This window comes from Bacillus rossius, chromosome 5, assembly GCF_032445375.1.
Source record: "Bacillus rossius redtenbacheri isolate Brsri chromosome 5, Brsri_v3, whole genome shotgun sequence".
NCBI classification, from domain to species: domain Eukaryota; kingdom Metazoa; phylum Arthropoda; class Insecta; order Phasmatodea; family Bacillidae; genus Bacillus; species Bacillus rossius.
In genome coordinates, this window is record NC_086333.1 from 79,607,458 (window position 1) to 79,629,832 (window position 22,375).

At 43.1% G+C, this 22,375-nt stretch overlaps 1 protein-coding gene across 1 annotated transcript in view; it reads left to right on the forward strand.

Moving 5' to 3' along the window:
* Nucleotides 1–22,375, forward strand: part of LOC134532308 (uncharacterized) — a 40,771-nt gene that overhangs the window by 10,904 nt on the left and 7,492 nt on the right. The window contains exons 6-12 of the mRNA XM_063368726.1: nt 179–334; nt 1,894–2,046; nt 3,324–3,547; nt 4,547–5,415; nt 8,031–8,162; nt 11,236–11,462; nt 12,606–12,673. Coding sequence (XP_063224796.1) covers nt 179–334; nt 1,894–2,046; nt 3,324–3,547; nt 4,547–5,415; nt 8,031–8,162; nt 11,236–11,462; nt 12,606–12,673 — 1,829 coding nt within the window. The remainder of the gene's footprint in view (nt 1–178; nt 335–1,893; nt 2,047–3,323; nt 3,548–4,546; nt 5,416–8,030; nt 8,163–11,235; nt 11,463–12,605; nt 12,674–22,375) is intronic.

The window sequence follows — 22,375 nt, forward strand, 5'->3', positions numbered from 1 at the left end:
CTGGAAGCCGACTGACAAGTCACAACTTGTTCAAACTTGACATGGACTATCTCAACGGATCAGGCTACCGGGCTTATCACTTCAGGTAGATGTAGCGCCATGTGTTGTGATCCCGCCTCGTGCACGACCATGCCGAATGGCTCGATGCTGCTCCACTCTGACGACGTGTGCTCGGCAGACGGCTACCGCACGGACGACGTGCTGTACCGCTGGAACAGCTCCTCCAGCACCGACAACGTGGTGATCGAGCCCAACCTGGAGATCGCGCAGTTCGACCTCGTCAACGTGAGCACCGAGGACGCACTGCTGGCCCGCCGCGGCCACTCCGGCGGAGGTGGGTGGCGCAGGGTGGCGCAGAGTGGCGCAGAGTGGCGCAGGGTGGCGCAGGGTGGCGCAGGGGGTCACAGAGTGGCCAGAGTGGCGTAGGGTGGCGCAGAGAGGTGCAGAGTGGCGCAGGGTGGCGCAGGGTGGCGCAGGGTGGCCCAGGGTGGCGCAGAGTGGCCAGAGTGGCGTAAGGTGGCGCAGAGAGGTGCAGAGTGGCGCAGGGTGGCGATCAGTGGCGCAGGGTGGCGATCAGTAGCGCAGGGTGGCGCAGAGATGACTATTGTTTCAATGGGCGTATACTAAAGCACATTAGAAGGAAAATAGGTTAAAACCATGGAGAAAATAATTACCATTCAGAGTTTCAAAAGTGTTCAGTAAATTTCGATTCCCGAAATAGGGAATATTCATCATATTCTGACCTATAAATTATATATATGAATTGATAGTATACAATAAAATGTTTTGCTAGTATTTAATGTTGTTTTGTATCTTTATATTTATTTCACTACATAGAATTATTATGGCTCCATACAAGATTTTTTTTCAAGCATAATAAACTCAAAAAATTATCAGTATTAGCCACAATCGAACAGTTTTAGAAATAAGATAGTCATATTTGCATTATGCCCTAAATGATATGATTTAAAATTAATTACAATTTATTAGTTACTGAAATAAATGTACAATCTGGAATTGATACTATTTTTTTTTTACGATTATACCATCACGTCTAACATTGAACCAAAAGGTTGAACTTCTAGCATATGTATGAATTGTCTAAGTGTTATGAAGTGAAATACCCTCTGTTTTATTTTTGAATATTGTGTACTTTGCAAACTTACATTTATTAATTAAATATGGTATAGAGTTCTGGGGGAATGCATAAGGAAGTTATACATATATCTCTAAATCAAGTAATAGCACAATGATTTCTAGACAGAGCTAACAGCTCGATCTCTTACACAGAACTATTTACGTTAAGTAATAAATGTCTACTTGGACTTGTCTATTGTCTTTCTAGGACTGTAAAATCATTAGACACAGTCTGGAGACCTTAAGTAAGGCGCTATAGTTAATGACTTCTTTGGCTTGATTGACCCGAATATGTAGTAGCAGTAGCAGATAACGGCAGTTCTAGTTCAGGAGTGTGCATGCTCATAGCTATGGAGTCCAGCCTGCAGGGAGAGCGTGCTGGCAGAACAGCAGGGATGGCGAAGCAGCTTGGCTTCTGGGTTGCAGCCGTGTCCTTGGCAAATAATTAACCGACGTTTCGGTTCGACATCCAAAACACATAACTTGGAATTGCTGAAAATACCTGCAATAACATTACTCTTTGGGAAATAAAATTATATGCTCCCTGATGATGGCGACTGCAATGTCGGCCGAAAACGTCGGTGAATTATTCGCTAATGCCACCACATACTGACTAGGTAACTGCTCCCTGATGATGGCGACTGCAATGTCGGCCGAAAACGTCGGTTGATCATCCGCCAAGGACGCGGCTACAACCCGGGAGCCAAGCTGCTTCAAGACAATGGCCGTGAAAGCCCGCGGTGGGGTCGGTTACAGACGAGTACTCGATGATCAAGGCGGTGTTCCACCTGAAGAGGCACACCGGCTTCTTCATGCTGCAGATGTATGTGCCGTGCGTGCTCATCGTGTGCTGCTCGTGGGTCAGCTTCTGGATCGACCCGCAGGACGCGCCCGGACGGGTCATGCTAGGTCAGTGGCCGACGAACCTCGCTCAAGTACCTGCACCAGCTCCCCAGTCGGTGCTGTCGACCAAGTGAAGGCAGGCCCGACACGACTTATCAATAGGGGCAGGCACTTTTCGCGAAAATATCTAGGACGTGTTCACTTCCACACTGAATCACTGTGGTCGGTGTTGTTACAATCGACGTGTACCTGGGAGGAACTCCACCCGATCACGAAACACAAACGGTGCTACAGTGTTTTAACTTTCATCGAGTCTCGAAATCGTTTCGCGAAATCTGCATACCCCTACGTATCATGTTGCGGAGAAGTCATGGAACCCAGAAAGTTGTCCAGTCTCTAGTCTATGGGTTATATGTCTAACCATGGGTGTGCACGTCTTGCCAAGAAGGCGATTGTCTTGTCTTGGGGCTGTATGCACAGCTACGGGGGCTATGTCTTGCCATGGAGGAGTGTAAGGTGATTTATATCTGAACGTTGAAACGATTCGCCTATAAATTTTTCAGCAGGCTCTGTCTCATATATGTACTCTAGCATTGATTATTTAGCACTCCCTGGAGGGCACCGTTTTGCATAACTGCAACTGGGAATGATTAGACAGTTTTGAAACCGAATCAAAATTAATTTTTACTACTCTGCAATTAACAGGGTTATGAAATCTCTGCGACAGATTAGATAGTACACAAAAAATTTTAGTTGTCATTTATCGTAATATAGCATTATCCATAACATTTGCAGATATTTTTTTTTGAAATTTGGTAATTTGGTGCTTCTCGCAGCCAAACAATAACTTTTAAGTATAAGACCAGTTAACTTGCATTATTATTGGTGTATTCTAAAGAGTTTAAAGCACTAAAGGTACTAAGAATGTACCAGCTCTTTATTAAATTGAAAGATTCTTTTTCTTAAGTTTAAGGTAAGGTTCAAGAGCTCCACTTTGCAGGTCACTAACATGCGTTTACTCGTGTTTTATTTCACTGTAACTAGTAAATATATTCACAATCTGGCTTAATGTTACTTAAAATAAGCTATTTCAGATGTTATCGGACGAAAAACTTTCAAAATGTCTCGTCAGTAATTGCATGGATATGGTGTTCCCCCATTCCTCTATTAACCAATTCACTGAACATTCACAAAACCCATCAGGGGGGCTGAACTGTGACAATCAAGTCGTAGATTCACAGCTCCAGCTGTATAGACAAATGACGACACTACTGCCCAGGTTGTCGCCAGGGAGACACGGGGCCGTGCCGTGACGTGGAGACGAGCGCAGTTGTTGTGCGCAGGCGTGATGAACGCGCTCTCCCTGACGACGCTCGGCGTGGGCGGCAAGGCGCAGATGCCCAAGGTGTCCTACCCCACCGCCATCGACTGGTTCGTCATCCTCTGCAACTGCTTCGTGTTCGCCGTCATGGTGGAGTACGCGTCCATCAACCTCGCCGACAAGGTCACCAAGGACCTGAAGAAGATGATACAGGACCGCCTCCTCTCCAAGAACTCTCCGCCAAAGGTAGCCTCGCGGTCCTGCTGTTTCTTACATGACTCCTCTAAGGTGGACTTGAAGCATGTCTCCCCTAGAGTGGACTTGAAGCATGTCTCCCCTAGGGTGGACTTGAAGCAAGTCTCACCTAGGGTGAGCTTGAAGCATGTCTCCCCTAGGATGGACTTGAAGCATGTCTCCCCTAGGGTGGACTTGAATCATGTTTCCCCTGGGGTGGACTTGAAACATGTCTCCCCTAGGGTGGACTTAAAGCATGTCTCCCCTGGGGTGGGCTTGAAGCATGTCTCCCCTAGGATGGACTTGTAGCATGTCTCCCCTAGGGTGTACTTGAAGCATGTCTCAGATCCTTGTAATTGCCTAATACGATCATTGTTCATCTGAGATGCCACATGAGACCTGAGTCATGTGTGCAAATTCATCAACAGAATGCTGAAGATGGCATGTAATGAAAGATGGCCTCGAGAAATTTTGACAAGTATCATTCCGACCCTTGGTTAACTATTAATTTGAAAGTTACTAAACGATTACAATTGAGTGTAAAACAAGTAATAAACATATTGCAGTAATCCAGCTGGATTTAACAGTTTCTGATCCTCCAAACGTGTATTATTCACTTAAAACCCTAAACATATTAATTTGTATATATTTGTTAATTATTTTTAAGTAATTTACATAAATAAAGACAAAATTGGTAAAAAATATACGGTACTCATTGTATGGAGGCATTATCCTGAGGCATTAAGGCAGTTATGACTTAATGAGCAACATTGTTAAATATGCAATACTCAGTGTATGGAGGCTTGTGAGATAGCATTATCCTGAGACATTAAGGCAGTTTTGACTTAATGAGCAACATTGGTAAAATATGCAATACTCAATGTATGGAGACTTGTCAGATAACAAAGATAGCATTATCCTGAGACATGAAGCCAGTTTTGACTCGATGAGAATGTGCTAAAGATGACAGTGATGAGCGTCGCTCGGTGCAGCACTGCTGGCTGTCCCCAGGTCGGGCAGGGTCTGGGCGCCGACCTGTCCTCGGACCCGCCCAGGGCGGTGTCCATGGTGAACCTGCGGCCAGTGGGGGGCCAGCCGGAGCCCGAGGCGCTGAGCGCCAGCGCCGTGGAGCTGTCGACGGCGGGGCGCGACCCGTGGAGCACCGAGGACGTCCGCCAGGAGGCGGAGGTGGTGTCGCCCATCATCAGGGTGTCCGGGGAGGCGAAGGAAGACTTCCCCGACAGGCCCCTGCCCCCCGTGCCCCCGCACAGGGTCATACCCCGCATCAGGATCACCCAGGGGGCGTCGACCGACGGCCAGGAGCCCGAGTACGACGAGGTGCAGGATGGCGTGGACCAAGATGGCGCGGACCAAGATGGCGCGAAACAAGATGGCGCGAAACAAGATGGCGCGGACCAAGATGGCGCGGACCAAGATGGCGAGGACCAAGATGGCGTAAAACAAGATGGCGCGAAACAATATGGCTCGAAACAATATAGCGCGAAACAAGATGGCACGAAACAAGATGGCGCGGAACAAGATGGCGCGGACCAAGACGGCGAGGACCAAGATGAGGGCATCTCCATGGAAGAGGACGTGACGACCCCCTGGGGGCGAAGACGATCCCACACGGACGCACTGAGAGCGTTCTCGCGCACGACGAGGCGTTCCATGCGACGCTCGATCATGCGGCCCGTGCGCGCGTGGCGCAGCTACCGCTTCCTGCCGCGCGAGGAGGACGTGAGCCGCCAGCTGCAGAGCCACGAGGAGCCCCCGAAGTTCACGGCGATGGACATCAACTCCAGGAAGGTGTTCCCGCTGTCCTTCCTGCTGTTCCAGACGGGCTACTGGGTCGCCTACCTCTACTACATCACAGACTAGCACAGCCAAGAGGAGCCCGTCAAGTTCTCGACAATGGACGTCAACTTCAAATTGTATGATATACCATTCTTGGAATCATGGAACATCAAAGGCCAAAATACCATCCAGCTCACCTCATTTGGGTTTGTGTCTGGGTGGATTTCGAGAACAAATGTAGTGCTCCTGGTACACCCTAACGGGTTCAGTTCTAGGAGGTGGTGGTGGTGGTGAGGCCAGGCCGGGCTTTGTCGGGAAAATAACTCGTGGTATAGAAACCCCAGGCGGTGCAGCGACGAGAGAGCTTCAGAGACCGCCACTAGCCACGACTCCTAGAGGCCCTGACCACCGAGGACAACATCGCCATAGAGATAAGCCCCCCGAGAGGTCTCCTCTCGGACCCCTGTCTGGTTGCCTTCAGGGGCGCCAGCACCAGACTTCCGGTCACGGGAAGCCTACGATTCACTCGTCCTTCTGGACATACCCGAATACTCACGTTGGCAAGCCTTCCTTTCACAGACGAGAGAGCCAAACCCGAAATTCCCCGAAGTTCATGCTCGCTTTTTTTTTCCGTTCTATCTCATTGTATAAACCGGTTTGGTATTAAATTTTGCGGTCGATTAGGATAGGTTAGCTACATTATAAATATTTTAAAACATCGTGGATGGTTGGTTATATTAGGTAAGTATAGCTATATTAAAAATACTGTAAAATAATTTTATGGTTGCTTAGCAAATAACTTTTTAATATGCAGCTATCCAGGGCTAGGAAACCGTTTACATGATTTCACAGTATCTTTACTGTAGCTATCCTAACCAAATCAACCGTCCACAATGTTTTAAAGTATTTATTATGTAGCTAACCTAACCTAATTGACCATTAGTTATCAATTATCATGAGTTGTATATTTATTAACAATGAACAAAAAAAAAACGAACATGCACGATCGGGAGTTTGGCTCTCTCGTCTGTTGAAAGAAGGCTTGCCAACGTGAATAGTCGGGTATGTCCAGAAGGACGAGTGAATCGTAGGCTTCCCTCCGGTCACAGGCGAGGCGAGAGGCCACGCCGACAGCAACCGCGACTCGGCGGCGGCTATCTCAGCGCCTCGACTGGTCGCCAACACAACTGTTTCTCAGCTCCACTTTCAATGTATTAGTACCAAACTGTGATGCAGAGTTGTGCAGTAATTAGCAACAATATTTCAACAGCACCAGCGGAGCAGTTTTGCAAAGACTAATTTACATAATATATGAGCTGGAGTAAATACACAGATGCAATTTTTGGATCCGCAAAGTCTACTATATATTTTTTTAACTGTGCAGCTTTTAAAAAAAAACTTTGTTTTTAGTTTCACGTGCACGAGTTTTGTTCACAGCGAACCACCAGACAAAGCTTGACGTCGTGAGGTCGGAACTCGGAGATCCACGAGGCACGAATATTCATTCGTGTTTTCCAATAATTGTATTTTAGTGCCGCCATATGGAACTTGTGAATAAATTTCTATTTTTCGAATGTGTTTTTATTTTGGCTTACGCGCTTCCTTGTACACCCCTCACCCGTCACACTTGGGCAGTGCAATCCTGTCAAAACGCCTGCACGACGATCATAAACCCTTACACAAGTGCACACGCATGACTACTCATTTTTGTTAATTCTTAAGTTCCCAATCGTAAATGTTTCACCTGCTCGCTGCATTTGTATTCCAGTAGTTGTCTCTATATCCACTGACAAGTAATTGAGTGACGTGAAAACAACATGACCCAAATATTGAATTGCGTTTGAAAATAAAGAGCTTTTACAGTCAATTTGTGTAAATATCTCATAAGAAATTTGACATGTTCAATCCATACTCATATCGAAGGTTAAATCAAAATGTATATAGACTTTACTAGGTACTAAAGTTTATTTTCTAATTGTGAGTTGTTTGGCCTAACGTGTCTTAACCATAAAATCACAAAAAAGTTCAAGAAAGACATTTATAATATATTGTATGTTAGCAACATACAATCAATTTTTGTGTGATATTTACGTATGTGGCTGCTTAATAACCACAATCCATACCAATTGCTGCATTATAGTGATATTTTTTATAAAATTACCAATTTCATTCTAAAAAACTTGTTTTTGAATATAAGGTCATTTGGTAGCTCCCAATACTTGAAGTTATTCATTTTACAAAATTAGTTTGGTTTAGTCAGATATTTTGGAAATTATTTTCCCACCACGGTGTTATTTTTTGTGAGTGAGGAACTACTACTACTGCGGGGCCGTGCCGGTGTAGGTTTAGGCGGGAGGGGGAGGGGGGAACTGCAGGGGAAGCCTTCTTTTCACAGACGAGAGAGCCAAAACCCGAAGTTCCCCGAAGTTCATGCTCGCTTTTCTTTTTCCGTATCTTTAATGTAGCTATCCTAACCAAATAAACCGTCCACAATGTTTTAAAGTATTTATAATGTAGCTAACCTAACCTAATTGACCATTAGTATCCTTTTATCAACACATTTACAATGAACAAAAAAAAAACCGAAGATGCACGATCTGGCGTTTGGCTCTCTCGTCTGTGAACAGAATGTTTCCCCAGCGCGGGGCGGCCCGGGAGCGAGCATACCTGTTATTTCCGGCGCCGTGAATGAGACCAGCTCTGGGCCGGTCGCACCTGCTGTCTCTGGCACGCGCGCCAAGCCTCCCTGGCAGATCTGCCCTTTTTTTACATCTCCGCTGGCAGATTTACATTTCGACCGGCGCTGCCAGCCTGTTTCGCCCGGCGAGAAGTATCTGCGTTGCTCTTCGGTGGCTCTACAAGGACTCTACCAATACTCTACTAATGCCTAGGGACCGGAAAAATTCGCGGGTTCAATAACCTCCAGGATGAACTCTATAGTTCTGCGTACACTCGGTCAAATATCACCCACTCATTGGCTGCTGTCTTGTGAGACGTCCCAACGTAGCAGCCTGTGATTCGATAAAGGTTTGGTCGGGTGTTTCTCATTGGCCCAGCGTCATCCAGGTGAGTTGTGAGCCAATAGCAGAGGCAGCACTGAGGTATAACTATCGGGAAATGAATTCGCGAATTTTTCCGGTCTCTACAATACCGGACAGCTCTGTACTAACAACACAGACGAGAGTGTGAGAAATAACCTAGCGGCAAGAGGTGTAACTACAAACATATTTTATGTATATAGTGTCAAATTATATATAATATTATCTGGTGTCAAACATTACTAATTTAATTTTTAAAAATTTAAGAACTGGAGGTTTATATCTCTCATAAAGCTGTACTATGATTAAAAAAAAATTTCCAAGAGAAAAGAAAGTTATTTTTGTTGCCATAATGTTGGTGCCATATGTATTTAACAGATTCATTGTTCATACTGGGCATACAGTTTGCCGTCTATAGGACTGACGTGACAATAACGCAAGGTTTTCACACAAATGTTTTGGAGCTGTCCGGTATCAGTCTCTAGTGTATTTGACTCTACTGCTGGCCGGACACTATCCACGGTACCAACAGCCACTGCGAGGGCGTTAGTCGGCATGGCCCCCACAGTACATTTATGTAAAGTAAAACATTTGGTGAATTATTTGCCAAGGACACGGCTACAACCCAGAAGCCAAGCTACTTCAGACAATGGCCGTGAAAGCCTGCGAACATTATTAAAATTTTTATAATCGAAAATATTGAAATAATAATCAGATTTATTCCTCCTAAAGAAAATGTTTGGCCAATGCTGTACCCCCCACGGGGCACAAAACTAGACGGTGGATTTTAATAACGAGCGAGAGAAGATCTTTGCGTGCATACATTTTATTTTCAAATCAACCATCCAACACGGCATAATCACTGACCATTTGGGTGACTGACTTTGGGTTCGTACACTGCTTCTTGTAGTACAGTCGTACTGGTGTGATAAAAGTTTCTGCGAACACAAACAACATGTTATTAAACAGCTGGTATTTTAAGATTAAGTAAATTTAAAAAAAAGCCTTTGAATTTTAATTATATTTGTGGAGGGGCCGTGAGGGGCCCAGCCGTGTTTATTTTTTGACGTTTAACACTTATAATTTTTTTTTACAAACTAGAAAAAAAACATATTGAATATTTTATAAATAAAGCTTAGTTTGGACTTGTAAAATAGTAACCATGATCATACCCTGTATTTTCAGGTTAAATAACATTCTAAAGAGAGTGTAGGTAAGAAATAACCTTGCAATTATTACGTAGCACGTGACTGTAAAATTTAAGCTGGAGGGAGGAGGGCGAGTCTCTGATCCTGGGTCCAAGGCCATGGTGGGGGGTGGGGAACCCACTGGGACTTGGTGGTGCTCCGTCCACTCGTTAGTTCCATGGCTACCGTCTGGGCGGTGGATGTTTGTGCCCGGTGCAAGTCGCCGCGGCAGTCTCACGCGACCTGCCCCCAGCTGCGATTTTTTCCCCTAGCCTAAATTATTCTAAGTGTGTAAGTGGAGGGTCCATGTTAGGGGAGGACCTAAGCTTGTCTCAGGCTGAAGCCTATACACTCTACCATGCAGGTTTTTAACCATGCAGGACAAGGGCGCGTGCATCGTGTGCTAATTGGGGTTTACTGGCCAGCCATGGCTGCGATTGGCGCCATGGCTGACGCCCCTAGCTAACGTGACCCGGGTAAAACCACAGACACAGCGACAACCCTGGGCCGGGTCATGCGGGGATCAAATATCATGCATTAAGCAAGCAGGTAACTACTGGACAAGAGGGAAGAAGGTCCAGGTAAGAAGAGTTGGGCGGGGCTGAATGATCAACCGTGCAGGGGTTGGGTGCTTGGGCCTTGCGCGCACCCCGGACGGGTGTTTCCGCTCCACGCACGGGTTGAAGTCGTCCAAACAACCTCACCACACGCGTGCTACGGCGTCCACCTGCGCGCATAAGCTTACCTCAGCATTGCGTGCCGGTGCGACGAACAAACCCTTTCGACAATTCTCGAACACATTGTAACTGCTCCCTGATGATGGAGACCGGAACGTCGGTGAATTATTCGCCAAGGACGCGGCTACAACCCAGAAGCCAAGCTGCTTCAGACAATGGCCGTGGAAGCCTGCGAACATTATTAACCTCGGACACATTTTAGAAAATAAAATTTCATAGTCACGAACAAAATAACTTGTTTGTGTGCCCCAGCGAATAATGGCATGGTGATTTTTTTCTCTCCCGTTAATTAGAACATCATATAATAAAAAAATTATCACCTATCGTTGGGAGGTCACCTTATATTTGTTGCGAAAGAAATGTGGTTTTATTGTTATATATCTCCGGCTCCCGTCATCGTAGCGAGTTAAAATATATACCTACTAGTTTTTCATTATATTCTTAATCTTATAACAATTAAGACGTTTCATAAAAATCGGCGCAGTAAGTTTTGTGCGATACGCGAACAAACAAACAGACAAGTAAATAATGCAGAAATTCAATAAATAAATTTAAATAAAAACTTTTTTTATTCAATCTATGTTTAACTCAATACAAAGTAACTATATAATAAAACGAAAGTCACATGGATTAGCTGCGTGGTTTATGCTCAAATTGGCTAATTACATTTGAGTTTTTATTATATTAATATATATTTTATGATCCGCGGGTTGGAGTGATGTCACGGAGTGTCAGCCGAGAGCGGTAGTGACGTCACGGAGTGTCGGCCGCGAGTGCGAAGTGACGTCACAGAGTGTCGGCCGCGAGTGCGAAGTGACGTCACGGAGTGTCGGCCGCGAGTGCGAAGTGACGTCACAGAGTGTCGGCCGCGAGTGCGAAGTGACGTCACGGAGTGTCGGCCGCGGGCGGGAGTGACGTCACACGCCGGGAGGGTGGTCCAGGTGGAGAGGCGGCCGGTGGCCGGAGCGAGCCGGGGGGCGGCTGCAAATAGCGAGGAGGCGGCCAGTCATGCGGCGGCGGCTGGCGGCGGCGCTGCTGCTGCTGCTGGCGCCGGCCTGCGCCGCCCTCTTCAGGGACTACCGCGCCGCCTCGGGCAACGTCACGGCCATGCTGGACGCGCTGCTCGACAAGACCCGCTACGACAAGAGGATCCGGCCGCTCTTCGGCGGTGAGGCCCGCCCATTCCCGCTCCCCGCGGTGCCCTGCAACACTCGCTCTCCTTGGAACACACGTACATGCATGCGAAACAATGTTCTTGATTCATAAACAACATATTCTACAGCAGGTACACTCTTCTTTTGCCCGCGTGCGTGGTTACCTTTGCTGATAACGAAAAAATACAAACTCCGAACTTTGAATACCGCGTCGGTTCTGCGAAGATTAACGTTGTTTGACTATTCATTGATCTGAGCTAAATCATCAGTTTTAAAAAAATTGTAAAATCACTGTAATTTCTAGCAGTTTAGAGAGAGAGAGGACAATGTATGGTCGGATGCTGATGATTGGAGCTTAGGAACCTTCCCACAAGGTTCATGATTATACGGGTGGTTGCGGTGCCAGCGTATTTGGCAGAAGCGTGGGATTAAGTCCGTATTCAATTATTTTTTCTTGAGAAAAGTCTAAAATTTTTAATTCGTTGACGTTGTAGACCTTAATAAATGAGTATGCTGCTTAACTGAGCTTGCAGTGAAACGTAAGAGTTTGATGGAGGCAGCCTCACTGTCTCTGCGTGGACGCTAAGTGTCCGCAACACTTGTCCACGCCTGAGTGAGCCAGCCACAAGCACGGTGCTTGGAGAGGCGCGGTCCTGCGCCTGTAGCAAGTGCACTTAGCGAGGCACAGCTGGCTTGATGGCATCACTTAGAAACACACAAGATACAATAATCTAAGTTATGCCTGTTACAAGTTGTGTGTTTTCTAAGTTATGAAGATTCTAAGTTATGTGGTTTGGCATTCCGAGGTGTGTGTGTTTTTAAGTTGTGATAGTTCTAAGTTGAGTATTTCTAAGTTATTTCGTTTCTAATTTATGTGGTTCAGCGTTATGTGTTTCTATGTTATGACAGTTCTAAGTCGTTTGTTTCTAAGTTATGAAAGTTATAATTTGTGTGTTTCTCTAAGTTATGATAGTTCTAAGGGATGATTTTCTAAGTTACGAAGTTCCTAAGTTGTGTGTTTTGGCGTTATGTGTTCTAAGTTATAATCGTTCTAACTTTTGATAGTTCTAAGCTGTGTGGATGTTTCCGAGGGTTCTGAGTTGCGACAGTGCTGAGTGGCGTGCGTATCCCTGCAGGCCCGTGTGTGCGTGTTGCAGGTCCGCCCGTCAAGATCACCGCCAACATGGTCGTCAAGAGCATGGGCTCCGTGTCGGACACGGACGAGGTGACTGCAGTCGTGCATTACTCTCTCTCTCTCTCTCTCTCTTTAACGCTGTCCTCGTCTGCCTGATGTACGCTACATAGAGCACATAGAGCCTGTTTCCAGCCCCTACTCAGTCGCACCTGTGTTTCCGTACCATGCGCGTCTCTGCCTGAGGACGGGAGCGGATAGCAGTTCCCGAAACGTCGCTTGTTCCTGTTTAAGAAAAATTATTTTGTTTGTTTCGTCTTTTCGTTTTGTCGTGTTTTTGTCTCGTTTACTGTTGTGCTGAATTTTTCTGGGTTTCAATATTTTTGTGCTGTCATCATTTGTGGGGGTTTTTCGTTCTCTTATGTTTTTGGAAAACTATTGTGTTTGATTTGTCTTTTCGTTTTGCTGTGTTTTTGTCTCGTTTCAACTTTGTGCTGAATTTTTTTGTGCTGTCATCATTTGTGATTTTTTTTGTTCTGTTAGTCCATTTTCTTTGCTTTTTCTTTGTTTGTTGACCATATTCATGTTATGGAATATTATGTGGTGTTTATATCCTGACAACAATAATTTTTTGCTTAATTTGTGTTTTTGTCTTTTTGGTTTTTTGTAGTTTTCTTCTACAGACATACATGTGCTTAGCAATGGCGTATGTCCAAAAGCTTACATACAAGTCATTATCAAGTCGGGTAGTATCCGGGCGCCACTTGCTCTGAATTGCCGTCTAAGCGTGGGACAGGCTATAGATCCGTGCAAGGTTCTTGTGAGTGTTATAGTCGGGGCCCCGGGCCAGGATGCCTTGCTAGAGCGTGCACGGGCGAGCAAGGTAGCGAATGAGCGCCGCCATGTTGGGTCGCATTCCGTAACCTAGCTCGCGGGCCGTGTTCCGGAACGTGCCCGAATCGAATACCAATAAAGTAACATTCCAATAAACGGTGCCCCTGCGCGAGGCTAGAAATGTTGCACGCCACTCGACGTACCTCCACACAACATTTGTTTGTTTACGTTAACGTGAGAATAATTAAAGTCAATACAGATCAGTGTGTCTGGTTTACACGTGGTGTAAAGTCTTTCTTTAATTTTTATCAAAATTTTGGCAACACAATTTTTGCAACAAAAATATTTCACTGCATAAAGGATAAAGAATAAATTATATATATGTATATATAATATCACTTATATTGTATTTCCTTGTTTATTTTTATGAATTGTAGTAAATATGGGCCATAGGATTACCTAATAGAAAATTAAGGAAAATAAACAAAGGACTGAGCTATGTATTATAAGTTACTATAGGAATTATTTAAACAAATAACAATTTATAGGTAATATATTTTTCATGCGTTATAGTAATCATAATGCAATAATTGTTTTAAAACAAGTCTTAAATATTTCCAGGAGATTAGATTTTAATGTGTTCACATTCATACATTTCTTCATACACACCACGAACTTCATCTTTCTGCTACAGGCAAGCAACAATAAAGGCGCGGAAACGATGGCTGTTCAAGGCTGAAATCATAATTTACTCAGGTGTATTTTTTTTTAAGTTGCGGTTATTTCTTCTTATCACAATTAAATACTACTAAATTATTTCTGGATAGTTTCGCTATCATGTAGTTTCAGTTGGCACATAGATACCTTAGGCACATCACTTGATGTTCACGAGAGCGAATATGTACGAGCTCATGCAACCACCCGCGGGTCCGACATCGCCGGTAAAAGCGAGCTCTGCGCATGCGTAGTAATTTGGCCACATATCGGTCACTTATGGGACACCGATATTTGTTCCCTAAAATTAAGGGAAGGTTCGTGACCTATTTAAGAGTTTGGGAGAGGTGATTTGCACAAGGGATGCGATTAAGTTACAGGAGTAGCATATTAAACGCCAAACCCTTATTTTTATGTCTTTGGACGTGAGCATAAGCAACATCGTACGCAGGTAATTTTCGTCCGAACCTACACGCGATGGGAAGTAGGGAAGCCTTCATTTCACAGACGAGAGAGCCACACCCGAAGTTCCCCGAAGTTCACGCTCGCTTTTTTTTCCGTTCTATCTCATTGTATAAACCGGTGTGGCATTAAATTTTGCGGTCGATTAGGATAGGTTAGCTACATTATAAATACTTTAAAACATTGTGGATGGTTGGTTATATTAGGTAAGTATAGCTACATTTAAAAGACTGTAAAATCATTTCATGGTTGCTTAGCCAATAACTTTTTAATATGTAGTAATCCAGCGCTAGGAAACAGTTTACATGATTTCAGAGTATCTTTAATGTAGCTATACTAACCAAATCAACCGTCCACAATATTTTAAAGTATTTATAATGTAGCTAACCTAACATAATTGACCATTAGTTATCATGAGTTACAATGAACAAAAAAAAAAAAAAAAACCGACGATGCACGATCGGACGTTTGGCTCTCTCGTCTGTGAAAAGAAAGGCTTCCCATGGGAAGTACGGGCCACCCACGTGACTGTTGTGTGACGCGGGTTGCCGACATTCACACTAGTAGGCGGCGTCGCGCCAAATGCTCTGCTCCGAACGATGTTCTTTCCCCGCTTTGCCTCGCGAGAAGCTGGCGCTGGCAAGAGGCCAGTGGGTTCAGAGGCAAACAAGTCCCTGCTTCCCCCCTCCCCTCCACAATCCTCTCACCAACTACCGGAGGCACTTAACTGGCGAATGATGTAGCTTTCTGCCTCGACCTCACACCTCACTGCCCGCTGCCCCTTTCTGCCGACTGCACCACTGTAGGGTAGTGCTTATAGTACTGATATGTGTGATCTCAATGTAGTAATGTTAGAAAGTTTAGAAAGTGTTGGTGAGTTATTTTTTACTACTCTCACAATAATGTTTTCGACAATACTAAGCTATGTTTGAAGAACTGTCTGACAACAATTTTATATAGGCCTATACTCAATTGTTTGTAAGCTCGTATAAATTTGGAAATTTTGATTCTTCATGACAAGCTTCAAACTTATCATGGATGTAATGACACGTACAAGAATCTGTTGCGCAGGGCTTTAAATGCATCTGGAGAAAGAGAGAGAGAGAAAGAGAGAGAACTCTGCCCCGCTTCCAATCTCATCTACTTGCTTGGGAAAAAAATTAAATTTAAGCTTTGTCTGAGAATTAACACACTTTAGGTTCTTTAAATTATTCATGCATTGCGTAATTATTATTTAAAACAATTTATTGGACGTACGCCATTGTAGTTTTGAACTGTTTGTCATGAAAAAATTCCGAAAAAATAAAATAAAATATGAAGAAGAAAAAATTGACATAAAACAAGACTGAATCAGCTGATGTCGGATAAACCGAAACAACGATGACACTAAACAAGTATTACGGACAACACAACGATGACAGCACGGACATAATCGATGCAACATTTTCCAGGACAAACAGTGCAAAACTGCAATGGCGTATGTCCATAAAAACTGTATTGAATCGAGATTCCCCAATTGCATGAGTCATTCAAAAGGGGTGTACACTCACGTTGAACATTTAAGAGGTGATCTAGACCACTTACTGGTCAAAGCGTGGGCCAGCAAGAGTGTAGCGGGGAGCGTGAGTTGTCGCTCTCTCTCTCTCCCCCTTCCAAGTTTCGAGTTGAGACAGCGAGATACGACTTCAGAGCTGTTGTTCGGAGTCGCTTTCCGACGGTGTTGCGCGACCTAACTGTCGGTAATCACTAGAGACCTGCAAAATTCGCGGATTCATTCGGTGATAGGCTAGAATTCAAACACATATACCTATTTTATAACTTTACTATTGGCTTAGTGTTCATCTTTACGAATCTCAACCAGTTATAAACCCTCAACCAAAGAAGGATCGAATAACAGACAAACCAGCAGAGACGACTTACAAGTTGGCAGCCAATGAACTTGCGTTATTTGCCGGAGTGTACAGGGGTATGTGCAGTCTATCCTGAAGGCCATCTAAACCGCGAATTCTTCAGGTCTGTAGTGATCACGGACGAGTGGTTTGTAACGGAGTCACCTGCTCCCGGGCGAGCCGGCAGAGACGCCGGGGCGCGGGAACAAAGCGCCTGGCGCGCGACCAAGCGCGCTGGCAGCGAGCTAGCGGCCACTCGGCGGTACGAATAGCCGCTCCGAGGCGACCGATAACTCACGCGAGCAGCGCTCCTCGCATGCCTTCCGCCGCCGAACACTTCCTTTCTCGATCTTCTCGGCTGGAAAAACTTCGTCCGGCAGATATTCACGCAGACACAGGGGTCTCCAAACTTTCCTGCCCAAGGGCCTACTGACTCCTCCACCAAGTCCTTGGGGCTCAGACTTAGAAGCTCATCACACCAACACACTGCGAAACAAAGGCGGGCCTAAGGGCGCACTGGTTCCTCCACCAAGTCCTTGGGCCCAGACTTAGAAGCTCATCACACCAACACACTGCGAAACTAAGGCGGGCCAAAGGGACGCACCGACTCCTCCACCAAATCTTTGGGCCCAACAATACAGAACCATTGATGCAGACTGCTGAGTAGATATCAGCTCGTTGAACTGAGTGCAAAGTAACCATCCTACAAGTTCTACAGCTTATGGTTGCTACACTGGAGCCAGGATGCTTGCAAGCTCCATTATTCTGCTGGATGACATGGTGATGTGTTCATCAGACTGGGCTCCGTCCCATCCGTCTACCCGTCGGGGCTTCAGCACTCTCTAGTTGGAGCCAAATCCTATCTTTTCACAGATCACATAACTTGCCGGATGATTGGGCTCATGAGCGACTTAGGGCGGGATTCATAGTCGAAGGCTTGTTTGGCGAATAAGTAATACTTTATAAAGTAGTGCTTATTCTTCAAGTAGTACTTATTCCAGCAATGAATTCATAAACCTATACTTGACGAAGTAATACTTGAACAAGCACTACTTATATTGGCCATGCTGTACTTGATGAAGTATCTCAAAAAGTAAAGGACGAATTTGGTGTCAAAGTAACGCAAGCAAATATACCGCTGTAAATACATAGTTTACCTGTTTGAAAATAAAAATGCCCAAGTTTCAAACCATATATGCGTTTAAAATAATGAAATTAATACGTAAGATGATATTTATACTTTATTTGATAGTGAACTTGAATAACATAAATATGAACATGTATTAAAAACGAACTTACAACTACATAAATATGTTTTGAATCTTTGTGTTTGTAGCATGTCTGCTACAGCTCTGGCCTGGATGAGATTTATGTTGGCAGAAAAGGTAGATTTTTTATATTTTTTTTTTTTTGGCCTCCCTGGCAATAGAAGTTATTTTGATTTACGTTTGTTATATTTGGTTTAACGTAAAAAAATATATGAAACTGTAATTTTTATTTAGTCTTCTTAATTTGTTAATTTTAATGGACTTTAGTTATTATATTGGTCTGGAAGGTTCGAGAGTATTATCGATTGTATCGCTCCGCGGCGAACGCACGCGGCGGAAGAGCTGTGTGTCTGACGTCAGCGGACATATGGAGTGGGTGTGACGTCAGGGGACGAGTGATCGGGAGTCGGCCCGTGGGCCTAGCCGGCGGCGGACGTGTCGAAATAAAGCGGGTTGGCCGTGGTGATGCTTCCACTACGAAGCGATTATGAACGGCTTGCCCTTTTGAAAAAGGTTGGGGAAGCCGTATACGTAGGACGCGAGTGAGCGGTGAAGAGGTTGGCGAATATCGCGAGCATGTTTTAAGGAGGAAATACGTGCGTCGACGACACCTCCGAACCAGCATGACGGGAACTCGTCACAGCAGAAAATCGCAACTCCGGCAACGTCTAATGGTGATGATTCGTCATCATTTTACGCTCGTGAGTAAGTGAGTGTACCAGGTGACCGGACTTCTCGACGTGGAACGCAAGTAAGTGCCAGCCATGCCACCGCCCCATTGACCCTTTTTAGTCGCAGCAAGAAATGATAAAGCGGGGATTTTGCAAATTTAAATAACTTACTACGCAACCTGATTGTTCAGCAGTTGGTTACATTCCGCGTGCAAAAATAACTATACTCGACAGTCGTTGAAGTGAAAAGACCGTCAGCGTTAGACTATGACTTAAACTGTGAAAGGCCTTGTTTGTTTTAAGCCAAAATTTTGGAACTAGATAAAATTTTTTAAGATATTTAGTGAGATGTTAATATGTGTTAATATGTTGTTACATTACGCTTATCAGATGCAAAAGTTTATCCTTTAATATTTATAGTTGTACTATGCCTGGCGCGTCAGAGGTTGTTTTTAATATGTTATATATATATATTTATAGTTAATATTTTTTTGGGGTAATTATATTAATTCTTCGGAGCTCCGAAATATAAGATCAGAGTATACCGTTGGTAGTAATTGATGAAGTATTTTGTGTATAGTTTAACGGTAATTTTTTTATATGATACAGTATGTATTGGAAGTGGTTCGCGGCGATTTGTGAGAAATCCGTTTATGATATATTTATCTAACTATTAAATGGTGCCATATAAATTTCTCATTTTTTTATAACTTGCTGTCCCCTCTCACTGTTCAAAATCTTACTAGTAGTGTTGTTGTGTCTGCTATCGGTTTGGATTCAAATATTTGTTTTTGGGGTTTGCCTGCGCTCGCGGTACGAGTCATTAGAGTCTTTTGACGGTGTGGCGAGGCGCGGGAGTTGTACGTGTTGGCTAGGGTCAGGGCCAAAACGTTACATGTTGTTAAATTATGTTGGCCATATTGTGTTTGTGATCTATAAGCAGGTGAAGTTAACCACGTGGTAGCGAAACAACTTTCATGATTCGTGATGGCTAGTGGGAAAGAAAAGAGAGGAAAACATTATACTGATTCGGAAAGAATTTTGTTTAAGCAGTTGGTCTTAAAATACAAAGCAGTAGTTTCTTTCCTCAGTGCAGGTTCAATTAACGGCATGATAATTTGGATGACTGTGTTCTTGCTGAACCTGAAACGTCGCTTGAACTCAGAATCACTATACCATTCGAAAGGGTTTAATGCATCTTGTACGTAGCGCTTTGGTGTCCGTACATTGACATGGTCCTCGTAAACTTCATCCGCAAATTGTTCAAAATCGTCCCAATCACCAAAATCCATCACGCTAGCTGCAGAAGAGGTTATGTATGTAGCCTGTATTGTTTACAAAACTAAGCGGCAACGATTTGTTTCGTTTCTTTCCCCAAATTGAATTTGTTTACTCTCTCAATTTTAATTAAATATATGGAAAAATTAACGGGAATTAATAACTTACATAACCTATTCCTTACAACAAACAAATCCTAAAGCCCACCCAACACGATGCCCATTTTCTGCTATAACTTCTGTTATACCCATGGGTATAAAAATTTTCATAAAAATTTGTATAGCAGAACCGCAGAAAGATTTCTTAACTCCATACACACGATACCTAGAATGCTAACAGAAAACCAGCCAACGCAGTTGCCGACCAAAGCAAACATATCAGGGGAGGATAAAGTCGAAGTCAACTTATCAAAATACTGAAAAAAAAAAAGTGAAAGTTACACCTGTTTGTGTTAAAAATTATGTAACTTGCGGAAATATTATTTGATATTTTATCTTATATTTTTCATTTGCAAATAAATAACAAAATTGGTTTAGTATTTAAAAACAAACTAAGAGCAATTTTGGAATTACAAATATATTTTTAAGTTGTAGGTTAATTTCAAAATCTAAAAATATATAAATTTAAATGATACAAGGGACATTGGGTTTACTAAATGTAGTTTATGTACGGTTTAAATTCTAATATTAATTTAATTATACAGTTAATCAAGCTAATTTCATTGTAATAGTAAAAAAATGCTACCGATTCATACGTGTTATATATAAGATTTATTGATTACTTATATATTTAACTACATAATTAGAGGAATTGTAACTAATATTTTTTGTAACCCAGTGAGACAAATAAACACGCACATACCGCGTAATAAATTTAAATCTTAGGTGAAGAAAAACATTTTGCATGTTTTTTTTTTACCCTCACAGGTGTGTCGCTATGAAGTATCAGTTTATTCATTATTAATTTATGGACACTCGTTTCTTAATAAACGTTGGCGTTTTAATTATAAAATTAACTTTTAGTTTAAATTATTTGTGAACATGTGATTTTACTTTACTTTTTTAAAAGTAAAAATAAATCTAGGTACGTAGTACTATGAATAAAATCAATGGACTGAGACACCTAAATGTAGTTAATAATATTATATCATAAATTAATTCTAATAATTTATATTTGCAGAAAGCACAGTATGTACAATTTAATTATCTGTTATTTAAAAAAAACTAAAAAAAAATTGGACTGATGATGATTCAAACCACATTCAAAATCACCCTTCGACCGCTGCCATCGTGCCTTTCGCCACTACGCTACCGCAACTTCTAATCACGTGGTAGGAGATAATGGGTAATATACAATGCAACGTATTTTCATAACGTATTTTAAAATTTCCGATTACTTCTTTCTGTGGCAATTTCAGCTTAACAAATATATTCCATAGTAGTTTTACTATTATGAAGTTTCATTTGGCATACCATTACATTTGTTACGTCCCTTAATGTTGACAATACAGACTATATACGGGGTTATATTGCAACACGTGGGTCCGCCATCTTGACGGCTCCAGCTCGTGGGTATAGCAGAAAAATAGAACGTACCGGTACTTGAGTCACCTAGATAGCCGACTTCATGAAGTATTACTTATATCAATGAATAAGCACGGCTTATTTGATTATGAATACTTGCGAAACAAGGCAAACTTATTTCATGGCTGTGAATTCGTATTGAGCAGTACTTATTTGACGCAGTGCTTCGTGAAGTATTACTTGAAGTAGTCCTAATAAGCAGTGCTCTTTTTGTTCGCTATGAATTTAATGCCATACTTAAGCATGCATATAAGCAGTACTTTTTTCAAGTATTGCTTATATCACCACTATGAATTCCGCCCTTAGTGTATCCAAACTCCAGGCCACCTTCAACAAGGGTTAGTAACTCCCAGCTATTTTTATGTGAGACTAATTAAAAACTCATGTATAAAGCACAAGTATATACTAAATAAGTCAAAATAATTAGGCGAAAAGACAAAAATTACTAGGGAATCAGAGGATTAAAACCAGATCTTTTCTGGGCTGTTTCATGTTCCACACTGAGTAGCGACTCATCGGAAAACAGAACGGATCTCCAATTGGCGTGCCCCCGTCCAAGATGTTCCTCCGCCCAGTTTCTATGGGTTTTGCGGTGTTCCTTGTTAATGGGACACACGCCGTGCATAGAGGCCACCTGCATGAAGACGATTACGGACAGTTTGAGATGACACCCTGCGTCCTGTTGCTGTTCGCAAGGCTTTTCCGATGGGCTGTCAATATACACTGCTTGTAGTTAATAATGCTGCTGAAAACACATCTTGTGGCTTTTTGCAGAAGTACCAAAATTTCATGCACCTGTATCTTAGTGACTATGGATGTTTTTGTGGAATATGAGATGTCCATAGACAAAGGACACAAATGTTATTCCCAGTTTACTAATACCTCAATTTTGGCATTTTTTGACATTGGTTGTTTTTGCCAGAAACCCTTCAATTGTTGTCTGATCCCCTAATTATTTTGATCAGTGATCTTCAGGAGACACTGCTATTTAATTTTATAATTCCAATCAAATCTTTTGATAGCAAATGGCACTTAACAGTAAATGATTCAATCACATCTTTGTTGAGCATTTTCTGTTCTCAGTCCAACACTCCCG